Source organism: Diceros bicornis, chromosome 36 (assembly GCF_020826845.1).
Source record: "Diceros bicornis minor isolate mBicDic1 chromosome 36, mDicBic1.mat.cur, whole genome shotgun sequence".
NCBI classification, from domain to species: domain Eukaryota; kingdom Metazoa; phylum Chordata; class Mammalia; order Perissodactyla; family Rhinocerotidae; genus Diceros; species Diceros bicornis.
Genome location: NC_080775.1, coordinates 3,020,159 through 3,041,666, shown reverse-complemented (window position 1 = coordinate 3,041,666; position 21,508 = coordinate 3,020,159). Strand labels below are relative to the sequence as shown.

Sequence of the window (21,508 nt, the reverse complement as noted above, 5' to 3'; positions counted from 1 at the left end):
CTGTAGAAATGGTGCCTCGAGTACTGTCTCAACTTCTGCCTTCTTGTATTGACACAGAAGGAGCACAACCTCGAAGCACGTTCCCAGCAGCCGGCCTGAGGAGCACAGGCCCCCACCACAGAGAGTTGCGTCCAGAACAGTCACCTTCCTCGGAGCTGCACAGCATCCTTAAATCTCCCCTCATCCATCGCCTTTTGTACATCCTGGGTCTTTAAAGAAACGAGGAAAGGGAGAGAGAACACGTCAAGACTCGGTGCATCGTGGATCCGGGTGTGCAGGCGTGGAACCAGCTCTGTCTTTCCATCCCGTTCCCTTCACATTCCCACCTCGCAGGTCGGCAGCCTGGGGTCAGAGAGCCCACACTGAGGCTGTGGCCGGCCCGTCACTGTCCGGCTAGAGGGAGAAGCCCAGGTCTGCCCAGCCCAGGCTGACACGGAAAAGGACGAGGTGGCACAGCTGGCATTGCCACGGGAAGCAGGCCCTGAAACCCGAGGGATTTCACCCCATGACAGCAAAGCCAGAAGTGAGGGGATCTCTCAGGAAGGGGTCTGGAAACTCCCAATCTGATTCTAGTGAGGAAAAAGCAAACAGAACAGCCCACTCCTGGGAGCTGGAGGACCCGAGCAGGGTCGGGGCAGGCCAAGGGGGCAGAGTTCGGGGCCCCGGAGGAAAGTGCTTGGGGACCAACACGCCCAGCTGGCGCCCGGCCTCTGCCCCTCACTTGAGGCCCTTGGGCAAGTTATTCATCTCTCTGAGCCTCAGTTTCCTCCTCTGTACAGTAAGAAAGACGCCCCTCCTTCTAATGTTGTCTGTGTGACACAGACACGCCAGACCCTCAGGATGATAACCACAGAGCAGATGCTCACGCACACACGTGCACACCACACACGTATACACACACAATCACACACGCACCCAGACACACACACATGCACACCACACACAATCACATATACACATGCATACACATACACACAATCATATATGCACATGCACACACACACAATCACATATACCCATGCACACACACAATCACATATACACATGCACACACACAATCACATATACACGCACACACAATCAAATATACACATGCACATACAATCACATATACACATGCACACACAATCACATATACACATGCACACAATCACATATACACACGCACACACATATGCACACCACATGCAATCACACACATGCACATGCACACAATCACATATACATGTGCACACACACATGTGCATACACACACAGGCTTTATTCTCTCTCATAGGCTTTTGGAAATTATGTTTCGAAGGTTACTTTCACCACAAGCCCCTGGACTCAATTACTTAGTTACCTCTCTGTCTATGTTATAAAGTACAGATACTTCAGAGCCACTGGAAAGACCGAATAAAGTGATAGTCATGAATGGACTTTTATAATGCAGCTCCACTGCTGCCTCACCTACTGGACAGTTAACTGGAAAATTATAACCCATTTGCCACCTCCGTCCGCACGGACTCCTGGGGCCTGAGGGAGGCGGGTGTGTGTCAGAATGTCACCGGAATTAGCCACCCCAGTGTCAGGTCGCAGATTTGAATGTCCTGGGGACAGGAGGGCAAGAGCGGCTGCAGTTTGAGAGGTTCAACGATGTCCCTCCCCCCTGGGAAACCCCCCTCAGATTCTCACAGAACCACGTCCTTCGAGTCTACAGTGACTTGTCCATGGAAACATACATGGGTCCTCCGAGCGCACTGCTTCCCCGTAGACTGGACTCACTGTTGGGGGCGGTTACAACTACGTGTCACAGAGTCAAGAAAGGGAAGCAGTCCAGGTGTCACAAGGCCTGCTGCGTCCCCACAGGGCAGTGGCTCGTGTCCTGGGAAAGGTCATCGACTCCCTGTCTGTCTGGTCAGCAACAGACGCAGGGATGGCGTAAACTTGGGCCTCACCATCTGCACGCACTCCATCAGGGGCAGGCGCACAGCCTGGTTCCCGCTCAGCGACACCACGCAGGCTGGGGTCTCCGGGGTGGCCTGGAGGAGGGCGACCACGGCCTCCACACCCATGCGGCTGGCCTGGAATGACATTCACAACGTCAAAGACGGCCCACCACCGGTCCAGGCGGCGCTCCAGCCCCGGTGCCCACGGGAGATGCTTCCAAGACAGAGGCCCCCACCCTGCCTCGTGCAGACGGCCCACCTGTGCTAAACTCGTCCATCTTCAACTTCCCTTCATCCTCCTGAACCCAGTCCCATTAGATGCTCGTAGTCCTGCCTGCTTACTGTTAGCCCACCCCAACAAAGAGTTTCGACTCCACCAAGAAGTGGCCAGGTGGGGAAGGGAGAGCAGCCAAGATCGACAGCTGAGGATCAGGACTCAGGTCTCTGCTGTCCCCTGGCTCTGTTTCTAGAACCTTGCACGTAGATGCCGCCTTTCCACCTTTTGGGATTTTTCCCCTGGAGTCCCCACGTTTGGTGGGGTCTCCCAGCGTCCGGGTGACTGAGGGACCTAGAAACCATTCTAGGCTAGCGAGTCTGCAAGTGACAACATGGCCGTAGCATCTCGGGGATGAGCATCCACAATGTAGGCAGACGCTTTTACCTGACAGCTCTACGAATGTGCGTCTTGGTAGCAAATTGGTCCCTCGCACTCCCAGACACGTTCCTCCCCCTGTGAAGACGCCTCACAGCTTCCATCCTCACTCACCAAAATCCTGTCGAAGGCTGACGGCGTCCCGCCTCTCTGCACGTGTCCAAGGATGGTCACTCGCGTGTCATATCCCAGCTGAGTGACCACGAGCTGCCAGGAAACATCCCCATCAGAGCACAGACCCCGACACGGGCCCATAGACTCCAACAGGCACAGGGGCCGGGCACTGAGGGGAGATGCTTCCACTCTCTCCTCAGATCCACACAGAAATAAATTCTAGTTTCTAGACTTCACTTCCTGGGGGAACGTTTATCGGTTAGCTGAAATTTATATTTTTAAAAATAATGCTTTCAGGAGCTGGCCCGGTGGTTAAGTTCGTGCGCTCCGCTTCAGCGGCCTGGAGTTCGCAGGTTCGGATCCTGGGCACAGACCTACACACCGCTTGTCAAACCACACTGTGGCGGCGTGCCATATAAAGTAGAGGAAGATGGGCACAGATGTTAGCCCAGGGCCAGTCTTCCTCAGCAAAAAAGAGGATTGGCAATAGATGTTAGCTCAGGGCTAATCTTCCTCACCAAAAAAAAAAAAAAAAAAGCTTTCATTATCAAATAAAATCTGTCTCTCCTACCTTGCAAATGAACATAAGTGACATGATTTTTTACAAGACACTGTTTCTAGAGCTTGTATTTAAAACATTATCTGGCACCGGCCTGGTGGCGTAGCGGTTAAGTGCGCACGCTCCGCTGCTGGTGGCTCGGGATTGGATCCCAGGTGCGCACTGACACACCGCTTGTCAGACCACGCTGTGGCGGCGTCCCACATAAAGTGGAGGAAGACGGGCATGGATGTTAGCTCAGGGCCAGTCTTCCTCAGCAAAAAGAGGAGGATTGGCATGGATGTGAGCTCAGGGCTGACCTTCCTCACAAAAAAATAAATAAATACAAAATAAAATAAAATAAAGCACCATCTATACTTTACAAAGATGTAAACCTTTCCCCGAATCACCTTACGTTTGTGAAGCTGTGATCTGAAATGCAGGACACAGTAATCGAGGTGCCCCCGCTGTCCGGGACCCCCGTGAACACAGTGGGGTGGCTGGGACAGGTCACCTCTCTTGCTGGACCTCACTTACTCCTCTGCAGAATAATGGGGTTGAGTTACAGGAATGCCGTGGTCCCTTCTTATGCTAACATTCCCTGATTCGATCTCAACTTCAGTTAAGTGGGAAACAAAATCTTTGCTCTGAGATTATTGATTATGTCTCGTAAATATTGGCAGACCCCTCTCACGGCTGCCTATCAATGTCTTTACTATCCAGGTGCACAGCTGGCGCGGGAATCGATAAAAGGCAGGACAGAGTGAGAGCCAAGCTGACAATATCCTTTCCCTGACGGACGGCGTCAACCAGAGCCCGTCTGTCTGCTCTCCGGCCCTTCATCTGGAACGTGCCCGGTTACCCCTGGACTCGGGAACCTGGCCCCTCCGTCACGGGCCTGTGTGACGCGCCAGTGCCCGTCTGGGCGAGCCCGTGTGGGCCCCTCCGCAGGACCAGCGGGAGCAGTGACTCAGGGCCAGTGACTCAGCTTTCTTTGTGGGGAGGAACATGCTCATGAGAAGGGACAGCAGGTGTCTTTCCTGCCGTGGAACCCGGGCTCCGCTGCCGGGGGGTTGATCCTCCTCCAGTCAGGGCAGCAGTGCCCAGGGCTGGAAGTTTCTAACCCCACCCACCCGCAGGTCCCCGGGGCCTTTGGGAATACTGCCGATGGTTAACCCTGGAGGCAGTGCTCTGCGGAAGCCCAGAGTGTATCAGTCTCATGTCATTCAAGTTATGAGTCATTATGAAAATATTTTTAAATATTTAAAAAGAAGAACAAAAAATGCTTTCAAAATAATAATTCAATGTTCCAAACCTCAGACCTGCCCGCTGTGTTAAAATCTCCATTTTCAGGGGCCGGCCCGGTGGCCTAGTGGTTAAGTGCGCGCGCTCCGCTGCTGGCGGCCTGGGTTCAGATCCTGGGCGAGCACTGACGCACCAATTGTCAGGCCATGCTGAGGCGGGGGTCCCATATAAAGTGGAGGAAGATGGGCATGGATGTTAGCCCAGGGCCAGTCTTCCTCAGCAAAAAGAGGAGGATTGGCATGGATGTTAGCTCAGGGCTGATCTCCCTCATAAATAAATAAATAAATATAAATAAATAAATAAATAAATAAATAAATAAATAAATAAAAAATCTCCGTTTCCAGGCAGGCGAGGGAGGAGGGGAGGATCGCACACACTTACCTCCTTGATTTGCTCCGAGGTAATAGGTTTATTTTGGGTATCGATTGCTCCTTCGGACACAATGATGATATTCAGTCTTTTTTTCCGGGCTCGGTTCTACAGAAATGAAAATCCTCAAGTGCTTAAAACGTTCTTAACAACAACAACAACAGAATGCAGCAGTCTGCCCCAACTGAACTGGCTTCTTTCCAGGTAGAAATCGCCACCTGACTGGAAGGTAAAGGTGCTCTGGGTGAGGAGGTGGCGGAGGGTGCAGGGCGGGGAGGGGCCTGCGAGCTCGGTGATGCCACCTCAGAGGGCGGTCAGCCCCCAGGCAGCCCCAGGCTACTGCAAACCAGGCTTCCACTCTCCTTCAGAAGCCAGAGCTTCCTGCCCATCCCCTCGAGCCCCACCCAACCTAGGAATTCTCCACCACTGTGATAATACTGCCCCCAGGCCTGGGCAGGTGGCAGGTGGGGCACAGAAGAGAAATCCAGAGAGAAAGCAGAGCCCAGACGGGGTGGGGAAGCCGCCCCTGTGCAGGGATAGCCAGGCTGGCTCTGCTCATCCTCAGGGGCTCCCAGCAGTCGTCCAAGAGGCCCTAAATCATCCTCAGGCGGTTTGTTCTCTATAAAGGCCCAAGTTAAAGACCCTCCAGTAAAGGGTGTGAGCTGCGTGGGCAGGGCCTGAGCTGCTGCCACCCTGGGGAGGCCAGCGGATGTCATCCAAGGTGACCCGCGAGGCTCCCCACCAGGCATCACACCTACGTACACTGTCGTTGTTTTTGATGGATAGTAAATGTGCTACACTGTGAAGAACGTATTAATGGGAAATATTTTCTTCAAGGTGTAAAGATATGATTACAAGAACGATTATTTTAGCATCATCTGAAACAGCAAAACGGAAGTAATGACACGTCCATAAGTATGGGCTTGGGGGCCGGCCCGGTGGCGCAACCGGTTAAGTGTGCGCGCTGCGCTGCGGCGGCCCAGGGTTCGCCGGTTCGGATCCCGGGCACGCACCGATACACTGCTTGGTAAGCCATGCTGTGGCGGTGTCCCATATAAAGTGGAGGAAGATGGGCACGGATGTTAGCCCAGGGCCAGTCTTCCTCAGCAAAAAAAGAGGAGGATTGGCAGATGTTAGCACAGGGCTGATCTCTTCACAAAAAAAAAAAAAAAATTATGGGCTTGGCCAAATAGCCATGCTTCATCCATAAAATATTCCAAAGTGGTTAAAAAATAATGCAGCATCTACACACTCACATGGGAAGATAAGCCACATTGTCTGTATAGCTCATTGAATGCCCCCTGGTTCCCCACCTGGACAGATTCATTCACTCATCAAATCCTCACAAATCAGAGGAGCAGTTATGACCCATGGTACAGCTGGGGAACTCAGGACACAGGAAGGTCAGGCCATTGGTACAAAGTCGGCTGTGGGGGCAGAGCTGAGATCCAACCCTCGGACAGAGAGTCCTCACCAACCTTATACTGCAGTACCTCTCCTGTGGGGATGCCCTGCGGCGTGCACCCTAGGCCAAGTTATCTGCCAAATATTTGGAAAAATTCTTGCAGTGCTATGTTAATGACCAATAAAAGTTAATTACAGAGCCAGCCCTGATGCACTTGGTGGTTAAAGTTCGGCACACTCTGATTCAGCAGCCCGGGTTCGGTTCCCGGGCGCAGAACCACACCACTCATCTGTTAGTAGCCATGCTCTGGCAGCAGCTCACATAGAAGAACTAGAAGCACCTACAACTAGAATATACAACTATGTACTGGGGCTTTGGGGAGGGAAAAAAAAAGAAAGAGAGGAAGACTGGCAACAGATGTTACCTCAGGGTGAATCTTTCCCAGCAAGAAAAAAAAAAAATCGGCATTCTTCTTAAAAAAAAAAATTACAGATGCAATGATATCAAGTGTTTCCACAGAAGTGATTTTAAACCACCAGTCCCAACACGTGCTTATTGTTCTCCTAGCTGACAGTGCAGATTACAAAATCTGCAACCCAAGGAGGTTTGCAGGTAAGACCATCCAGTTACAGAAAGAATTGACAAACCTGAAATCAGTGTCTAAAACCCCAGTGTCGGCTTCAGCCCTCCATCCTTACTGCTGACCTCTGACCAGCCGAGCACTCCCCAACAGCAGGGGTGCGTTTCCTCATCTCTGAGGGCTGCTGTCAGGGCCTGCCTGTGTCTGCGTCATCCTGGGCCAGGCCAGGGGCTGTCAGGGAGAAGGAAGAACAGCTGGCAGGGACAGGCAAGGCCGCTTGGGGGCTGCGACCTCTTAGGTTATCTCCCTTGCAAGGGTAATTAAACGGATGTCCTCAGCGCCACCCAGAGGGACCAATCTAAAAGGAGCACCACCCCGTCTCACACAGCCCTCCACGGATCACCCCACACCAACCAGCTGGTGGAGAACGCCACCCACGTCCCAGGTCAGAACCAAGAAACAGTGAACTTATGTATTACTTGGATGGTGGAGTTCATATGTGGACAACCCCCACAATCACTGCTCCACAGCAGCTAAGAGCTCCAGCTTCCAAAGGTGCATGATCCCTCCCTGCAAAGGTACAGCTTTTTTGTGTGTGTGTGTGTGTGAGGAAGATCAGCCCTGAGCTAACATCCATGCTAATCCTCCTCTTTTTGCTGAGGGAGACTGGCTCTGAGCTAACATCTGTTGCCAATCCTCCTCCTTTCTTTTCCCCAAAGCCCCAGTAGATAGTTGTATGTCATAGTTGCACATCCTTCTAGTTGCTGTATGTGGGACGCGGCCTCAGCACGGCCAGAGAAGCAGTGCGTCGGTGCGCGCCTAGGATCCGAACCCGGGCTGCCAGTGGCAGAACGCGAGCACTTAACCACTAAGCCACGGGGCCGGCCCAAAGGTTTAGCTTTAATCGACAGTTTCTTACACAGGCCAGCAAAGCTTATTTGGTACATTGCTTGAACGCCTTTCTTCAAACCTGTTACCTCGAAGGGGATGGCAATGTCTTATTGCACGTTTGTCTTTGTTGCATGCAATGTTTACGTGTTTGCTGCATATGTCATTGTAATTAGTAAGTAGGCTATGTCATATGCATACATCATGTACCTATAGAACAGTGATAAGATAGTTATAGAAATAAGAGGAGGGAAATTCACCCACACCGGGACATCTGTCCTTCTGTCTCCTTCAACGAGACCTCCCATGCCTTAGAGGGAAATTTGCTTTACACTAATAATCCACAGTGTGAAACACAAACGTGCTTTCACAAACTACAAACAGAGGAGAAGCCTGGTTCAAAGGAATTAGCAAAAGGTGACACCTGACAGCAAGCGCAGCGAGGGGGGTGGGGGGCGGACCACACGGCTGGAAGGACTGTCATCACGGGTGTCACTCAGGGTCATGGGGGATTCAGATGGAGTCAAACGTGGCTGCTCACGCTCTGCTACACGGAGATAGAACAGGAAACGGACCTTCTCCCCAGCTCTGACTTCTTTTAATAGCCACGGTCTCACGGTGCCTCCTCCACTTAAACTGTAACTGCTGCTTTGCTTGGAACACGAAAAAGGGTTGGGTGTTTCTCTACGGCGTTACTCTTTGCAACATCGGGAAGCCGACGCGCGCATGAATAGCCAACATATGCAGGCCGCATGCAACAATCTTGAATTCACTTGCGAATCAGAAAGTTTTCACCCGTTCCAGACTCTGTCCAAACTGAAAATCCCAAAGGCCGTCACCAGCCCTGGCCAGCGCAGTGCGCCCAGAACCGTTGGCAGGAAGGGAAAAGACTGTGACTTACCTCTGAGAGTTTGACGCACATGTTTTCCTGCCAGCCTTCCTCTGGCGGAGACTCCGGCAGGAACACCCAGTCCGCCCCACAGGCCAGGGCGCTCACTAGGGCCAGGTACCTATTTGGAAACAGCAAGGACTTTGTAAGGCTGCCACCAGGCACTCGGAGCCCAACGCCAGCCTCGGGCGGACAGAGGCTGGGGCTGCCTCCTCATGGCCCTTCCGGGAGCACCTGCACCAAGGGGCCCAGGGCTTCAGGGAGACCGTGCCAAGGGTCCTTCCACCCCAGTCGCATCTACACGAACGTACCCGCAGTGTCTCCCCATGACCTCAAGAACGAACGTCCTCTGGTGGCTGGAAAAGAGAAAAGGAAACGTCCACTCACCACACTAGGCAGAGTGTGAATCGCAAAGAGGAAAGTGCTCCCCCAGCCCCATTAGACGGAACGGCTGCTTCCTGATACGGCCGCTACCAGAGCTTCCAAAGCAAGATCCATCTCCTACAGAAGCAAACGCTACTACGATAGCATTTCCAACTCCTGTGAGCAAAACGGCTTGGGCAGCGAGCGCACTTTCCTGGGACATAATGTCCGACATTCGTTCGCTTGTGCCCAGACATACTTATACTGCCGGGACACTGTCCTACGTTCTTTGCAAGATAGCAGCTCTATGGGGCAGTTAGTCACTTGTCTCGTCAAGAACCGAGGATGGACGTATCCCACGGCAAACATGCAGTGCGATGTAAGAAAGTCAGCTCAGTCAGTCCCCGACTGCGGTCTTCCCCTGGAACGGGCATATCGAGCAGCCCTGGGAACTCGAGGGAGATGACGTGGTTTTCCCAGGCACTGGACTGAGACGGTCTCAAACTCCTCATTCATAAAACAGAGACGTGTTCATTTACTCTTTCACACGCTTTTCTCGAAAAGCGCTCCAGAAACCCCAGGGTGTTGTGGACAGAGCTATTGGTAGTGATTCTGCCGCGAGTCCGAGTCACCGGGGATAACACGATTGCTCCATCGACACTGGTACACCTGCAGGGTGGCTGTGACAGCAAGGCGATGCTCCCCCACGCCTCCAGCGAGGGGGCGAAGCTCACACAGCTTTACCTTCTGCGATTCCCGAGGGAGACCTTCGGCCAGCACTTTAGAAAATGACGATGTTGCCTTCTCATGTTGGCTAAATTCTCTCCAATGAACACATTTTTCTTTTATAATCAGGATGGGGGAAAGTGACTTTTTAAAATTGAAAATAAAAAGTAAACCAGGAAACTGTTTTCTTGCTCTGGTTTCTAATACTCAAGTAACAAGACCTGCCCCAGAACACCCATCTGTGGAACCTTCCAGAGCCAGCACTAGCATCTATGCTGCCCGACCCCCGGTTCCTCCAAGCTCCCCTACCTCTGGGCAGTGGTCATGATGGCGTCGATGACTTCAATGATCCTGTGCAGGGCCGAGTCTGTGCCGATGGTCATGTCCGTCCCACAGAAGTCGTTGTCGATGGAGCCTACCATGCCCACGACGTTGAGGTACGAGTGTTTCTGCACCTCCTCCTTGTCGATCTGGCCTGCGTGGGCACAAACCACACTCTCCACAGCGGGGGCAGCGCTCACCCCACGGGCACACCCCTGGGTGCAGAACAGGACGGCCGTGGGCAGGGAGACCCATGATTTTAAACAAGTTTTCTGTATATTGTTTTGCTTTCTCAGAACTCTACGCAAACTAATTCTGAATTATAAGAAAAAAAGAAAGGGAAGATCTGCATGTTGCAATCGGTGGATAAAATCTCACTTCTCTCTGGTAACAGCCTCAAAGAACTCTGAACGAAGCAACGTCACAGTCACAGAATTAAGTACTTAAGAATACGGTATAAGTCATGCTGATTTCCTACAGGCCCGTGGGGGACAGTTAGTTGACAGGTATCCACTTAGATGGGGTTTGCAGGTGGGCTTAACTGGAATCAGAATGGTCAAGGGTGGGGCAGCTTAGGCCCGGACTCAGGCGGCAACTCGGCTTCTGTGTTCCACCCAGCCTGCGTTAGTCCAGAATACGGTGGGCAGAAGGTGGTGTTAGGCCCTCGCTTCTGTGTCTGACAGCCGCTCTGCGTTCCCCAGATAGAGTCTACAGAACTTGGGGCGATTCTTAATTCATGCTCACACCTTTCATGAAGGTGCTATTAGTTCAGGCAATTTGCTTTCACTGGTCATATTTTATATTGACTCGGAATTACGTAACAGCACCTTGACGAGGTGAAAACCACAGAATATATAGAGCTCTCGGAAATCCTTTCCTACGACAGCTTCAAAGGTGCTACAGGAAGACCTAACAGCAGACCATTACCATCTAAATCTTGCAACAACTAGAGTTTAAGGAGACCCTAGCAATAAGCTTGACGGTTAACGGGCAGACGCTGGCGTCCTTGGGCCGGCATGAGCCGGGCCACCCTCGGGCCCCTGGCCCCTCATCTGTAAAATGGGGATGAAGATAAAACCCATCTCAGATGGCTGTCGTGAGCATCACACCAAACTATCTACGTAGAAAGCTGAGCAGTGCCTGGCATGTAGGACAGTCAAATAAATGTTATTCTTACTATAGTTATTGTTATTATTTGAGGCACAAATTTAAGTCCTGAGGTAGTGAACTATAAGGTCTATGACACCACAGATGCCTCGGCGACAGTTAAATGGACAGAACCTGTGAGTTCTAAGCTGTTTGAAAGGAAGGGACCATGAATGGGGATCAGGACGCCCACGAGAGAACGCGCAGAAGCGGGAACGTACCGCTCTGGGCCAGCTCTTCCAGCAGCCCACTCCACTCTTTCCGGAAGATGTTGGCCCCGGTGAGACTCCCGTCCCCACCGATCACACACAGGTTGGTGATGCCCAACTGGACCAAGTTACGAGCAGCTTTCAAGCGGCCTTCCCGGGTGCGGAAGGCTTTACAACGGGCGCTGCCAATAATGGTCCCTCCCTGAAGGAGAAATAAAACCATGGTTACTTGTCTCCCTCTGACTGGACAGAAAACAGGACAGGTCAGCACAGTGAATGCTGGTGTGTGCACAGGTCTTTCCAAAATTTAGGTTTCTCTCCTTTTAATCATTTTAGTTGGTCAGCTGTGAAAGTTTGTTGTTTTCCCATTTTTAGCTCCATCCCAGAATTTAATGGATAAAGACACCACATCATGCCCAAGAGAGCCAAGTAGGCTGTGGAAACAGAGAAGACAGCAGCCATCCTGAGCGGAGCCTGCAGTGCTGGGAGGGCTGGCCCGCACCGGCCGGCAGCCGCGGCCAGAGAAGCAACGTGCCCAGCGGCCCCAGGAGACAGGACTCCCCTTCTGTCAGTCAGAGCTCACCATGTGTGCAGGCAATATAGAAATCTGTGAGCCAAAAGGGTTCACTTTTTATTTTTGCACTCCCTCTCCTCCCGCCCCATCCCTTCTAAAGGCTAAATCTTAAGAAAACTTAAGTTGGATCATCCAAACTTCCGGAAGAGATAAGTCAGGATTTTTTACACTTGGTTTTTCAGAAACAAAGGATTCCCAGTTGTATTTAGAAAAACGCAGGATTCCTTTACGTCCATCACGAATGCACTTATGAAACTTCAACTTGTACACGATCCTCCAAGTGCATGCTCACTTCATACAGCAAGATGCTCATCGTCAACAGTGACCCTGGGTCAGTATGGTGGGAACAGCATCGTGACTTGGCACGGCAATGGGGAGCCTGGGGTGGGAGGGGCCGTGCAGAGAGAAGCTGGTCGTCTGGACTTGGATTTGACCACAAGCCATTGGAAGGTCATGTGACTACTAACACCTGGAGGTTAAGTCCCAGCCCGTGAACACTGGGGAGATAACACAGACAGGCCTCAGGCAGGACACCAAGACTGACTAGGCTGCACAGAAGGAGGCACCACACACACACACACACACACAGACACACACACACACACTTCCACCACACCTGTGTTTCCCATCTTCCTGCACAATCACAATAGCAGAAAGGAAACTCTTTTCACACACAGGTTTACTGTCTGGAATTTAGATGACACTGTCCTGATTATTTGCAGATCTCTCCCTAGCTGGGTATTGATGGTCGTCAAGCTTCCCTTCCGCCTCTTTCCCAGAGCAGTGGAGCAAAGAAGGCCCGAGCGCAGACTGAGAGCCTGGGACCAGCGTTACAACATCCACCCCGCTATCATCCCTCTGCCTGGCTTTGTTGAGATATAACTGACACGTAACGTGGTGTAGATTTAAGGTGCACAACATGAGGATTTGATACACGGATATCTTCTGAAATGATGACCACAATAAGGTTAGTTAATACATCTATCGAGTCACATAATTACCTTTCTTTTTTGTGGTGAGAACTTTTAACATTTACTTTCTTAGCAACTTTCCAGTACCGTAATATAGCACTGTTAACATTTTTTAAAGGTATATAACACGAGGACTTAATATATGTATACGTTGTGAAATGATCACCACAATCAAATTAATTAACACCTCCATAACCTCACGGAATGTCCTTCGTGTGTGTATGTGCTGAGAACACAAGATCTATTCTCTTAACATATTTCAAGGATACAATACAGGATTGTTAACTATACTCCCCAGGCTCTACATTACACCTCAGAACTTACTCATCTTATAATTGGAAGTTTGTACCCTGGGACCAACATCTCCCCGTTTCCCCCTCAGCCAGCCCCTGGGAACACCATTCTCCTCTCTGTTTCTATGAGTTCAACTTTTTTAGATTCCACATATAAGGGAGATCATCCTGTATTTATCTTTCTGCATCTGGCTTATCTCACTTGGCATAATGTCCTCAAGGTCCATCCATGTAGTCCCATATTGCAGGATTTCCTTCTTTTTCGTGGCTGAATAATATTCCATTTATATATATAAATACAAGCCATATTTCTTCCATCCATTCATCCATTGCACTAGCACCTTCAGAGGGAATGTACTGATCTGGTTCTTTTTGTTAGAAAGTACTCAACGTGACTTATAGATTAATACATACATTTCAAAAGATCAACTCACTTGGGGCCAGCCCAGTGGCATAATGGTTAAGTTCGTGTACTCTGCTTCAGTGGCCTGGGGTTCTCGGGTTTGGATCCCAGGCACAGACGTACACACTACTTATCAAGCCATGCTGTGGCAGACGTCCCACATATAAAGTAGAGGAAGGTGGGCACAGATGTTAGCCCAGGGCCAATCTTCCTCAACAAAAAGAGGAGGACTGGCAACAGATATTAGCTCAGGGCTAATCTTCCTCACACACACACACAAAAAACCCACAAATAAAGAGCTTTTCACAAAGTCCATTCTTTCCACATAATCCATTTCTCAACTCATTTGGAGCCTTCACTAAGCTACAGTGTTCTAGGAATTTATTAGATATAAAACATCCAGGCAGGTTCCTTTTAAATTCAAAATCAACAATTGTTTCGCCTGGAGTGGTAATTACCTCATCCTTGCGCACACCAAGGGAACCAGCCCTGCCCTGTTCAGGCCCGAACAGGGCTATTCTGTTCCCATGAAATCCACAGCCTCGGACGCCGCCGGTCGGGACCTCCCCCAGACTTTGTTACACTGACTCCAAGGGACTCACAAAAACCCGCCAGACGTGGAGATTTGCCACTGAACACACAACACCAACAAACCAAAGAGCCTCCACATCAACCTGGTCTAAAAACCCCCAAATCCGCTACAAGCACCGTGATCACCACTAGCTAGCATGCATAACTTTTATCGCAAGGATAAGTCCTCTGTTTGCATGATGTACAGCCTTTTTAAATATGGAATTAAATGACACGTTAAGGATGTCTTCCTTCCACGGGAGTAAGTAAGAATGATGCCAGGCAGCACACTGATCCGTGGTGAGCATTACCGGTGCATAAGTGTAAAGGGTTTCACACTGGAAGAGCTCCTCAGAGGAAGAAATAGAATAGATACTCGGCACGCACCACTTGCAGAATGCTCGAGACGCTCTCCCAGTCGGCCTCCACGATGTTGCTGCCGCCGTCCACCATGCCTTGGTAGCCCTGGGGAAGAGAATGAGACTTCTCAAAGCTGGGCTACACTTCGCTGAGACATTAATTGATCTTAAATTAGGTAAAACGGAAATACGAGTGACAACGAGTCTAAGTTCCCAAGAGCCCAGTGGTTAGAAGACGCAGCACACTTCAAGTGCTGTTAAAGCAGTAAATGGCAGAAAAGCCTCTTCAATTTAATCTCGAATGATGGGAATGTCTACCCAGACTCGTCCAGAGAACAATGGGGAAGAATAGTTTGCCTATTGCCTAATGGTTCCTGAGGGATTGAAAAGGGACACATTTACCCTAAAACTGTTTGGGATTTAACACAAACGCACATGAAAACAGTGGTGTCAATCATACCACACACGTGACAGCATTCCTGTCAGGGCCTCGAGTTGCCCAGGCATCCATGCTCCCCTCGATAGCCACACAATATTACTACCCAATAATCCAGTCTGCCTTACCTTCCCGCTAGTGACATTACGACACCGCAGGGAGAGTGTTAGTGCATCAGGACGCCAACGCACACCTTCGCCTAGATGCCCAAAGCTAATCATCTGTCACCTCCAAATGCACCCACTTCTTCCCACAGACTGCACGAGATCAAGAATTACAGGAATGTTCATTTATCTACGGGACTCACTTTCCAGGGCATTTAACCTTAAAAAGTAATAGGCTTCAACCACGTAGACAAGTTTATCGTAATACATTATTGTGGATTCATACCCCCTACTTAGTGAAGGTCAAAAGGAAAGAAAGAAGGAATAAACATTTTAAAAAATGAAATGGTCCATTGAGGATAGAGCCTATGCAAAAATTAATCAATAGTGCAGGCACCTCTATGGGTGATCAACTCATATACTTATATTTATAAATGTAAAATTTCCATCAAAAATACACATATACAATGTATTATATATTATATGTATAACATATACAAAATAACATATTTATATAATAATAAAATACCACATATTATATGTAATATATAACACTAAATCACACACATATATTATATTATTTATATATTTATATATTATATACAGTCCTATGCCACTTAATGACGGTTTGGTCAGTGATAGGCTGCATATACAATGGTAGTCCTATAAGATTAGTACCATATAGCCTAGGTGTGTAGTAGGCTATACCATCCAGGTTTGTGTAAGTACACTCTGTGATGTTCGTACAATGGCGAAATCGCCTATCGACACATTTCTCGGAACGTATCCCTGTGAATAAGGGATGCAGGACTAGATACTTTTATATATTATATAAAACAAACCTGCTCTCAACTTTGTTCTATTTCATTCGATACTATCGTTCCCTTTCTTATTTGTTACGTATATAACACTAGACTATACACACATGCAGATATATATGTACTTATATATTTATACATTATATATAATATAGATGTTATATAATATGTATTACATATCTTATGCAATTAAAATATCTATATATTATACTATAACATAACGTTATAATATACTATAATATATAATTTTATAATTATAATCATATTATAGAGCATTACATTATATATAATGTATAATATACATGTAATATTATATAAATACATATATAAACATGCATGTGTATAGTGTAGTGTTATGTATGTGACAGACAGGAGAGGGGAAGAGCATGGAATGAATCAGATCAAGAAGTCGAGAGCAAGTTTGCATTGGTGCTGGCAGGTGTCTGCACACCACACATGTACTGAGGACCCGACTCTGGGAGCTGGCTCCCCAGGCGGCCCTCACCCCTCAGCCCAGGCTGGTGTAAGGACTGCCCACAACCCCCCAGTGTCTTCACGGGGAAGCAATGGAACTTCTTCCAAACATGGCTCGGTCCAACTTGAAGGATCACTTTTCTCTTTTTGTTCCCATCTCCCTTCTTTCTGAAAACCTTAGAGGGTGTACAGTTTTAGAAGATTCTATTTAAAGTATCGAGCCTGGCATGGCTGTCACTGTGGAGGGCGAGGGTGATAAGCAGGAGTATGATTGGATCCAGGCTCCCCTCTCGAAAGGGAGCTCTTATCTGAGGCGCTATTTACAGTGTGTCCTGGGATGTTAGCTCCTAGAAGACAGGGGCTGCATCAGGCAGTTTCCCTGCTGCTCCAGGACCAAACGCAAAACCAAGGCCTCTCCTCCTTCTAAGTGACCCCAGGGATCTATTTCAACAGAATATTAAAAATAGATAGGGAGGTTATATATAGAAAACACTAAAGAATCCACCAGAAAATCTTTTAGAAATAACTGAATACGGTAAAGTTGCAGGAAACAAAATCAACATACAAAAATCGGTTGTGTTTCTATTCACTAGGGACGAAGCAGCAGAAAGAGAAATTAAGAATACAATCCCATTTACAACTGCAACAAAAAGAATAAAATAGCGAGGAATAAACTTAACCAAAGAGGTAAAAGATCTGTACACTGAAAACTATAGAACATTGCTGAAAGAAATTGAAGAAGACACAAAGAAATGGAAAGATATTCTGTGCTCTTGGATTGGAAGAATTAACATAGTTAAGATGTCCATACTTCCTAAAGCCATCTATAGATTCAATGCAATCCGTATCAAAGTTCCAACAACATTCTTCACAGAAATAGAAGAAAGAATCCTAAAATTTACATGGAACAACAAAAGACCCCGAATAGCCAAAAGAATCCTGAGAAAACAGAATAAAGCTGGAGGTATCACACTCCCTGACTTCAAAATATACTACAAAGCTATAGTAACCAAAACAGTATGGTACTGACACAAAAACAGACACACAGATCAATGGAACAGAATCGAGAGCCCAGAAATAAACCCACACATCTATGGACAGCTAATTTTCGACAAAGGAGCCAAGAACATACAATGGAGAAAGGAAAGTCTCTTCAACAAATGGTGTTGGGAAAACTGGACAGCCATATGCAAAAAAATGAAAGCAGACCATTATCTTATACCATACACAAAAATTAACAAAAATTATTTCAAAAAAATGAAAATAGATCATTATTTTACACCATACCACAAAAATTGAATGTAAGATCTGAAACCATGAAACTTCTAGAAGACAACATAGGAAGTATGTCTTAGCAACATATTTTCAAGCACCACGTCTGACCGGGAAAGAGAAACAACAGAAAAAAATGAACAAATGGGACCAAATCAAACTAAAAAGCTTCTGCACAGCAAAGGAAACCATCAACCTAACAATTGGGAGAAGACAACCTAACAATTGGGAAAAGATATTTGCAAACCATACGTCTGATAAGGGGTTAATCTCCAAAATATATAGAGAACTCATACATCTCAGCAATAAAAAAACTAACAACCCAATTAAAAAATGGGCAAAAGACCTGAACAGACATTTCTCCAAAGAAGATATACAGATGGCCAACAGGCAAATGAAAAGATGTTCAACAGCATTAACTATCAGGGAAATGCAAATCAAAACTACAATGAGATATTACCTCACACCCATCAGAATGGCTATGACTAACAAGACAGGAAACAACAAGTGTTGGAGAGGATGTGGAGAGAAGGGAACTCTCATACACTGCTGGTGGGAGTGCAAACTGGTGCAGCCACTATGGAAAACAGTATGGAGATTCCTCAAAAACTTAAGGATAGAACTACTATATGATCCAGCTATTCCTCTGCTGGGTACTTATCCAAAGAACATGGAAACACCAATGCATGAACATACATGCACCCCTGTGTTCATTGCAACATTATTCACAACAGCCAAGACTTGGAAGCAACCTAGGTGCCCATCATGGGACGAATGGATAAAGAAGATGTGGTATATATACACAATGGAATACTACTCAGCCATAAGAAACGATGAAATCCAGCCATTTGTGACAACATGGATGGACACTGAGGGTATTATGCAAAGTGAAATAAGTCAGAGGGAGAAGGTCAGATACCGTATGATCTCACTCATAAGTAGAAGATAAAAACAACAACAAACAAACGCATAGAGACAGAGATTGGATTGGGGGTTACCAGAGGGGAAGTGGAGAGGGAGGAGGGCGAAAGGGATGATTAGGCACATGTGTGTGGTGATGAATTGTAATTAGTCTCTGGGTGGTGAACATGATGTAATCTATGCAGAAATAGAAGTATAATGATGTACACCTGAAATTTATACAATGTTATTAACCAATATTTCCGAGGTAAAAAAATAAATAATAATTTTAAAAAATTAAAAACAAGAATTTAACTTAAGAATTTCTAAGCCATTTTATAATTGAGAAAAATAAATAAATAAATGACAAACTTACCTTGGGGGAAAAAAATAGATAGGCAGGTAGGTAAGTAGATAGATGACAGACAGATAGATGATGGATGGATAGACAAATAAATGCTTGATAGATAGATAGATAGATAGATAGATAGATAGATAGATAGATAGCTAGCTAGATAGATAGATAGCTAGCTAGCTAGATGATAGATAAGAGAGAGAGAATGATCTAGCCCTGGAGTTGCCCTTTCACTGATCTCAGCCACCCCCAAACTCCCAGGTTTCTGTTAAGAATTACATGTCACTCTGCCGCACAGCACAGCAAGCGTTCTTAAGACAGGAGAACAGGACTGAACAACTACAATCAGGGGCAGAGCTGACTTTGTGGATTCATTCCTAGGAAGCTCGGGAGGCAGGGAGACCACAGGTGAGCAGGCCGGTGGCCTGGGGCCAAGTTCCAGATCCTCCACCACTGTGCTAAAATGGACCCTACGTGGAGGGATGCTGTGCTATTATCCAAACCTGAGCACTTCTGAGAATGAGGGAAAAGATTACTGTTCATCAGGCCAGAACAGCAGGATAAACCAGGATGGAAGATGCTGTGGGAGATCAAGATTTGGCCACCCTGAAATATATCTCTTTACCTTGATTGTTTTCTCTGAAGGACATTTGACCTCCCCCACTAACTGCCTAAAGAATTTGACATGGTGGCTCCTACCTGGAACAGATCTTCTATCATGATGGCTGTAAGATAATGTAGGATAGAGGTTACAATAGGAAAGGCACCAAGCCTCTTTTATCAAAAACTCTGTCTCTCCCTGACCACATTATCTACAGATGACCCTGAAAAGAATTGTCTTCCTGCCCTCTGAAGTCCCAGGCCACGACCCGCCCCCAACCTACTCCTTGCCTTTAGCTGCAATACTTAAGCAAGCAACTTAGACAGAGGGACGAGTTGCTCATTTCTGAGTTTCTCCCATGTATACATGTTATTAAACTTGGTATTATTTTCTCCTGCTAACCTGTCTTGTTAATTATTTGGCCAGCCATAAGAACCTTAAGGAAAAGGGCAGAGGGAGATTCTTCCTCTTCCCCCGACAATGCACTAACCACAGGCTTTGATAAAGCAGAAAGCGAAGACCTTGCAAGCCCCCACAATAGCCCTGGGGTAATTCTGTACATTCAGTCCTTAGGTAAATAAGGAGACTTAGCGGGAGGGAGCCGTCCCAGCCACTGCAGCGCTCACGGGGCCTGAATACCCTGAGCCAGTAATGGGGTGTCTCAGCTGTGCGTGGCAAACAGCATCAACTCATAGTTATTTGCGCAACGCGTGCTCCCCAGTCAAGACCACACAACGATTTGCTGCTTCATATATGCCATCTTGGGGACAGAAACATTTCCTTTCCCTTTATTATCTCTCAGAATTTAAATACTAATTTCAGAAAAACATTTACAAACCCCTTTGTTTCTAGAGTAAAAACATGGAAAACTGCTCTACAAACCATAACACATTTGAAAAGTAAAGTGTTCTCCAAAAATAATTTGATGATTCTTTGCAGCATGGGTACATGTGGTAAAGAAAGTGATTAAGAAATAAAAAGAGTGATTTTGTGATTTTTGCATTCAGAGCACTCTCCTGACTGCACACATGGGCTGGTCGCTAGGAAATGACTCACTCTTTAATTTGCAAAGTCGTCAGGCTCATGTAACATTTGAAAAATAACTACCAACTGCGGCTGTAGGCTGTCTTTACCAACAAGGAAGACGTTACTAAGTTAAGAAGGCTAACTTTACACAAATGTACTATCACTTATAAATTCAGATGAGTTGTTTTCTAATGAAATCTTCTTAGAAGGTTGAATACCTACTCAGAGACAGCCAGGGCCCAAATTATTTTCTAAAATCCTCTTTTGGAATTTGCCTTCAGATCTGGTTTCTATGACTCACATAAGAAAAACAAACCATAAAAGCTTTAATGCTACACTTAGTTTTAGACCAAAAGTTTAACACGATCTATCTTGTTGGTGCTAATTCATAAGATGAACCCAAGAGACTCTCAGCTGGCTGTATCAAATCCATGGTCCAGAAGAACTTTTACGTGGAGTCATTTGATCTCATCCCAGAACATGCCACAGGCTCTGAAAGCATTTTAACGTCTTGTCTGAAATTGTTTTGAGCACTGTCAAAATACGCATAAACAGCCTCCCAGTTGACTATGTGGGAGACAGTGCTACACTTAGAGGTCATTTTGACCCATATTTTCAGGCATTTGTTAAATCCATCCTAAATAAAGAGCTAGTCCACCTGTGGGGGGCTTTCTCTTATGAGAGATCTCATATGTAATTTTTTTAATTAAAGACCCAGAGGGAAATCGCAGTCTTGTGTTGTCACAAAGTAGGATTTTTCTTTGAGAACGCTTATGTTTGATGGGTCCACGTGTCTTCTCAACTTGATGATGCCCTTTCTGAATCCGATTTCCTGGATTCTTCTGTCAACAACTCACCGTGTGAAAGGCAAACATTCCAACTGCAAGCGGAAATAATCTCCCAGAGTTAACGCACTTCA

At 47.2% G+C, this 21,508-nt stretch overlaps 1 protein-coding gene across 2 annotated transcripts in view; it reads right to left on the bottom strand.

Annotated features, from left to right (window-relative positions):
* PFKP (phosphofructokinase, platelet) overlaps positions 1-21,508 on the bottom strand; it is a 63,374-nt gene that overhangs the window by 21,088 nt on the left and 20,778 nt on the right. For both annotated transcript variants that reach the window (XM_058532346.1, XM_058532347.1), the window contains exons 3-11: positions 14,632-14,709; positions 11,446-11,635; positions 10,067-10,232; positions 8,980-9,024; positions 8,681-8,789; positions 4,919-5,014; positions 2,695-2,787; positions 1,938-2,063; positions 145-209 (exon numbers count right to left, since the gene is read on the bottom strand). In XM_058532346.1, coding sequence (XP_058388329.1) covers positions 145-209; positions 1,938-2,063; positions 2,695-2,787; positions 4,919-5,014; positions 8,681-8,789; positions 8,980-9,024; positions 10,067-10,232; positions 11,446-11,635; positions 14,632-14,709 — 968 coding nt within the window. The remainder of the gene's footprint in view (positions 1-144; positions 210-1,937; positions 2,064-2,694; positions 2,788-4,918; positions 5,015-8,680; positions 8,790-8,979; positions 9,025-10,066; positions 10,233-11,445; positions 11,636-14,631; positions 14,710-21,508) is intronic.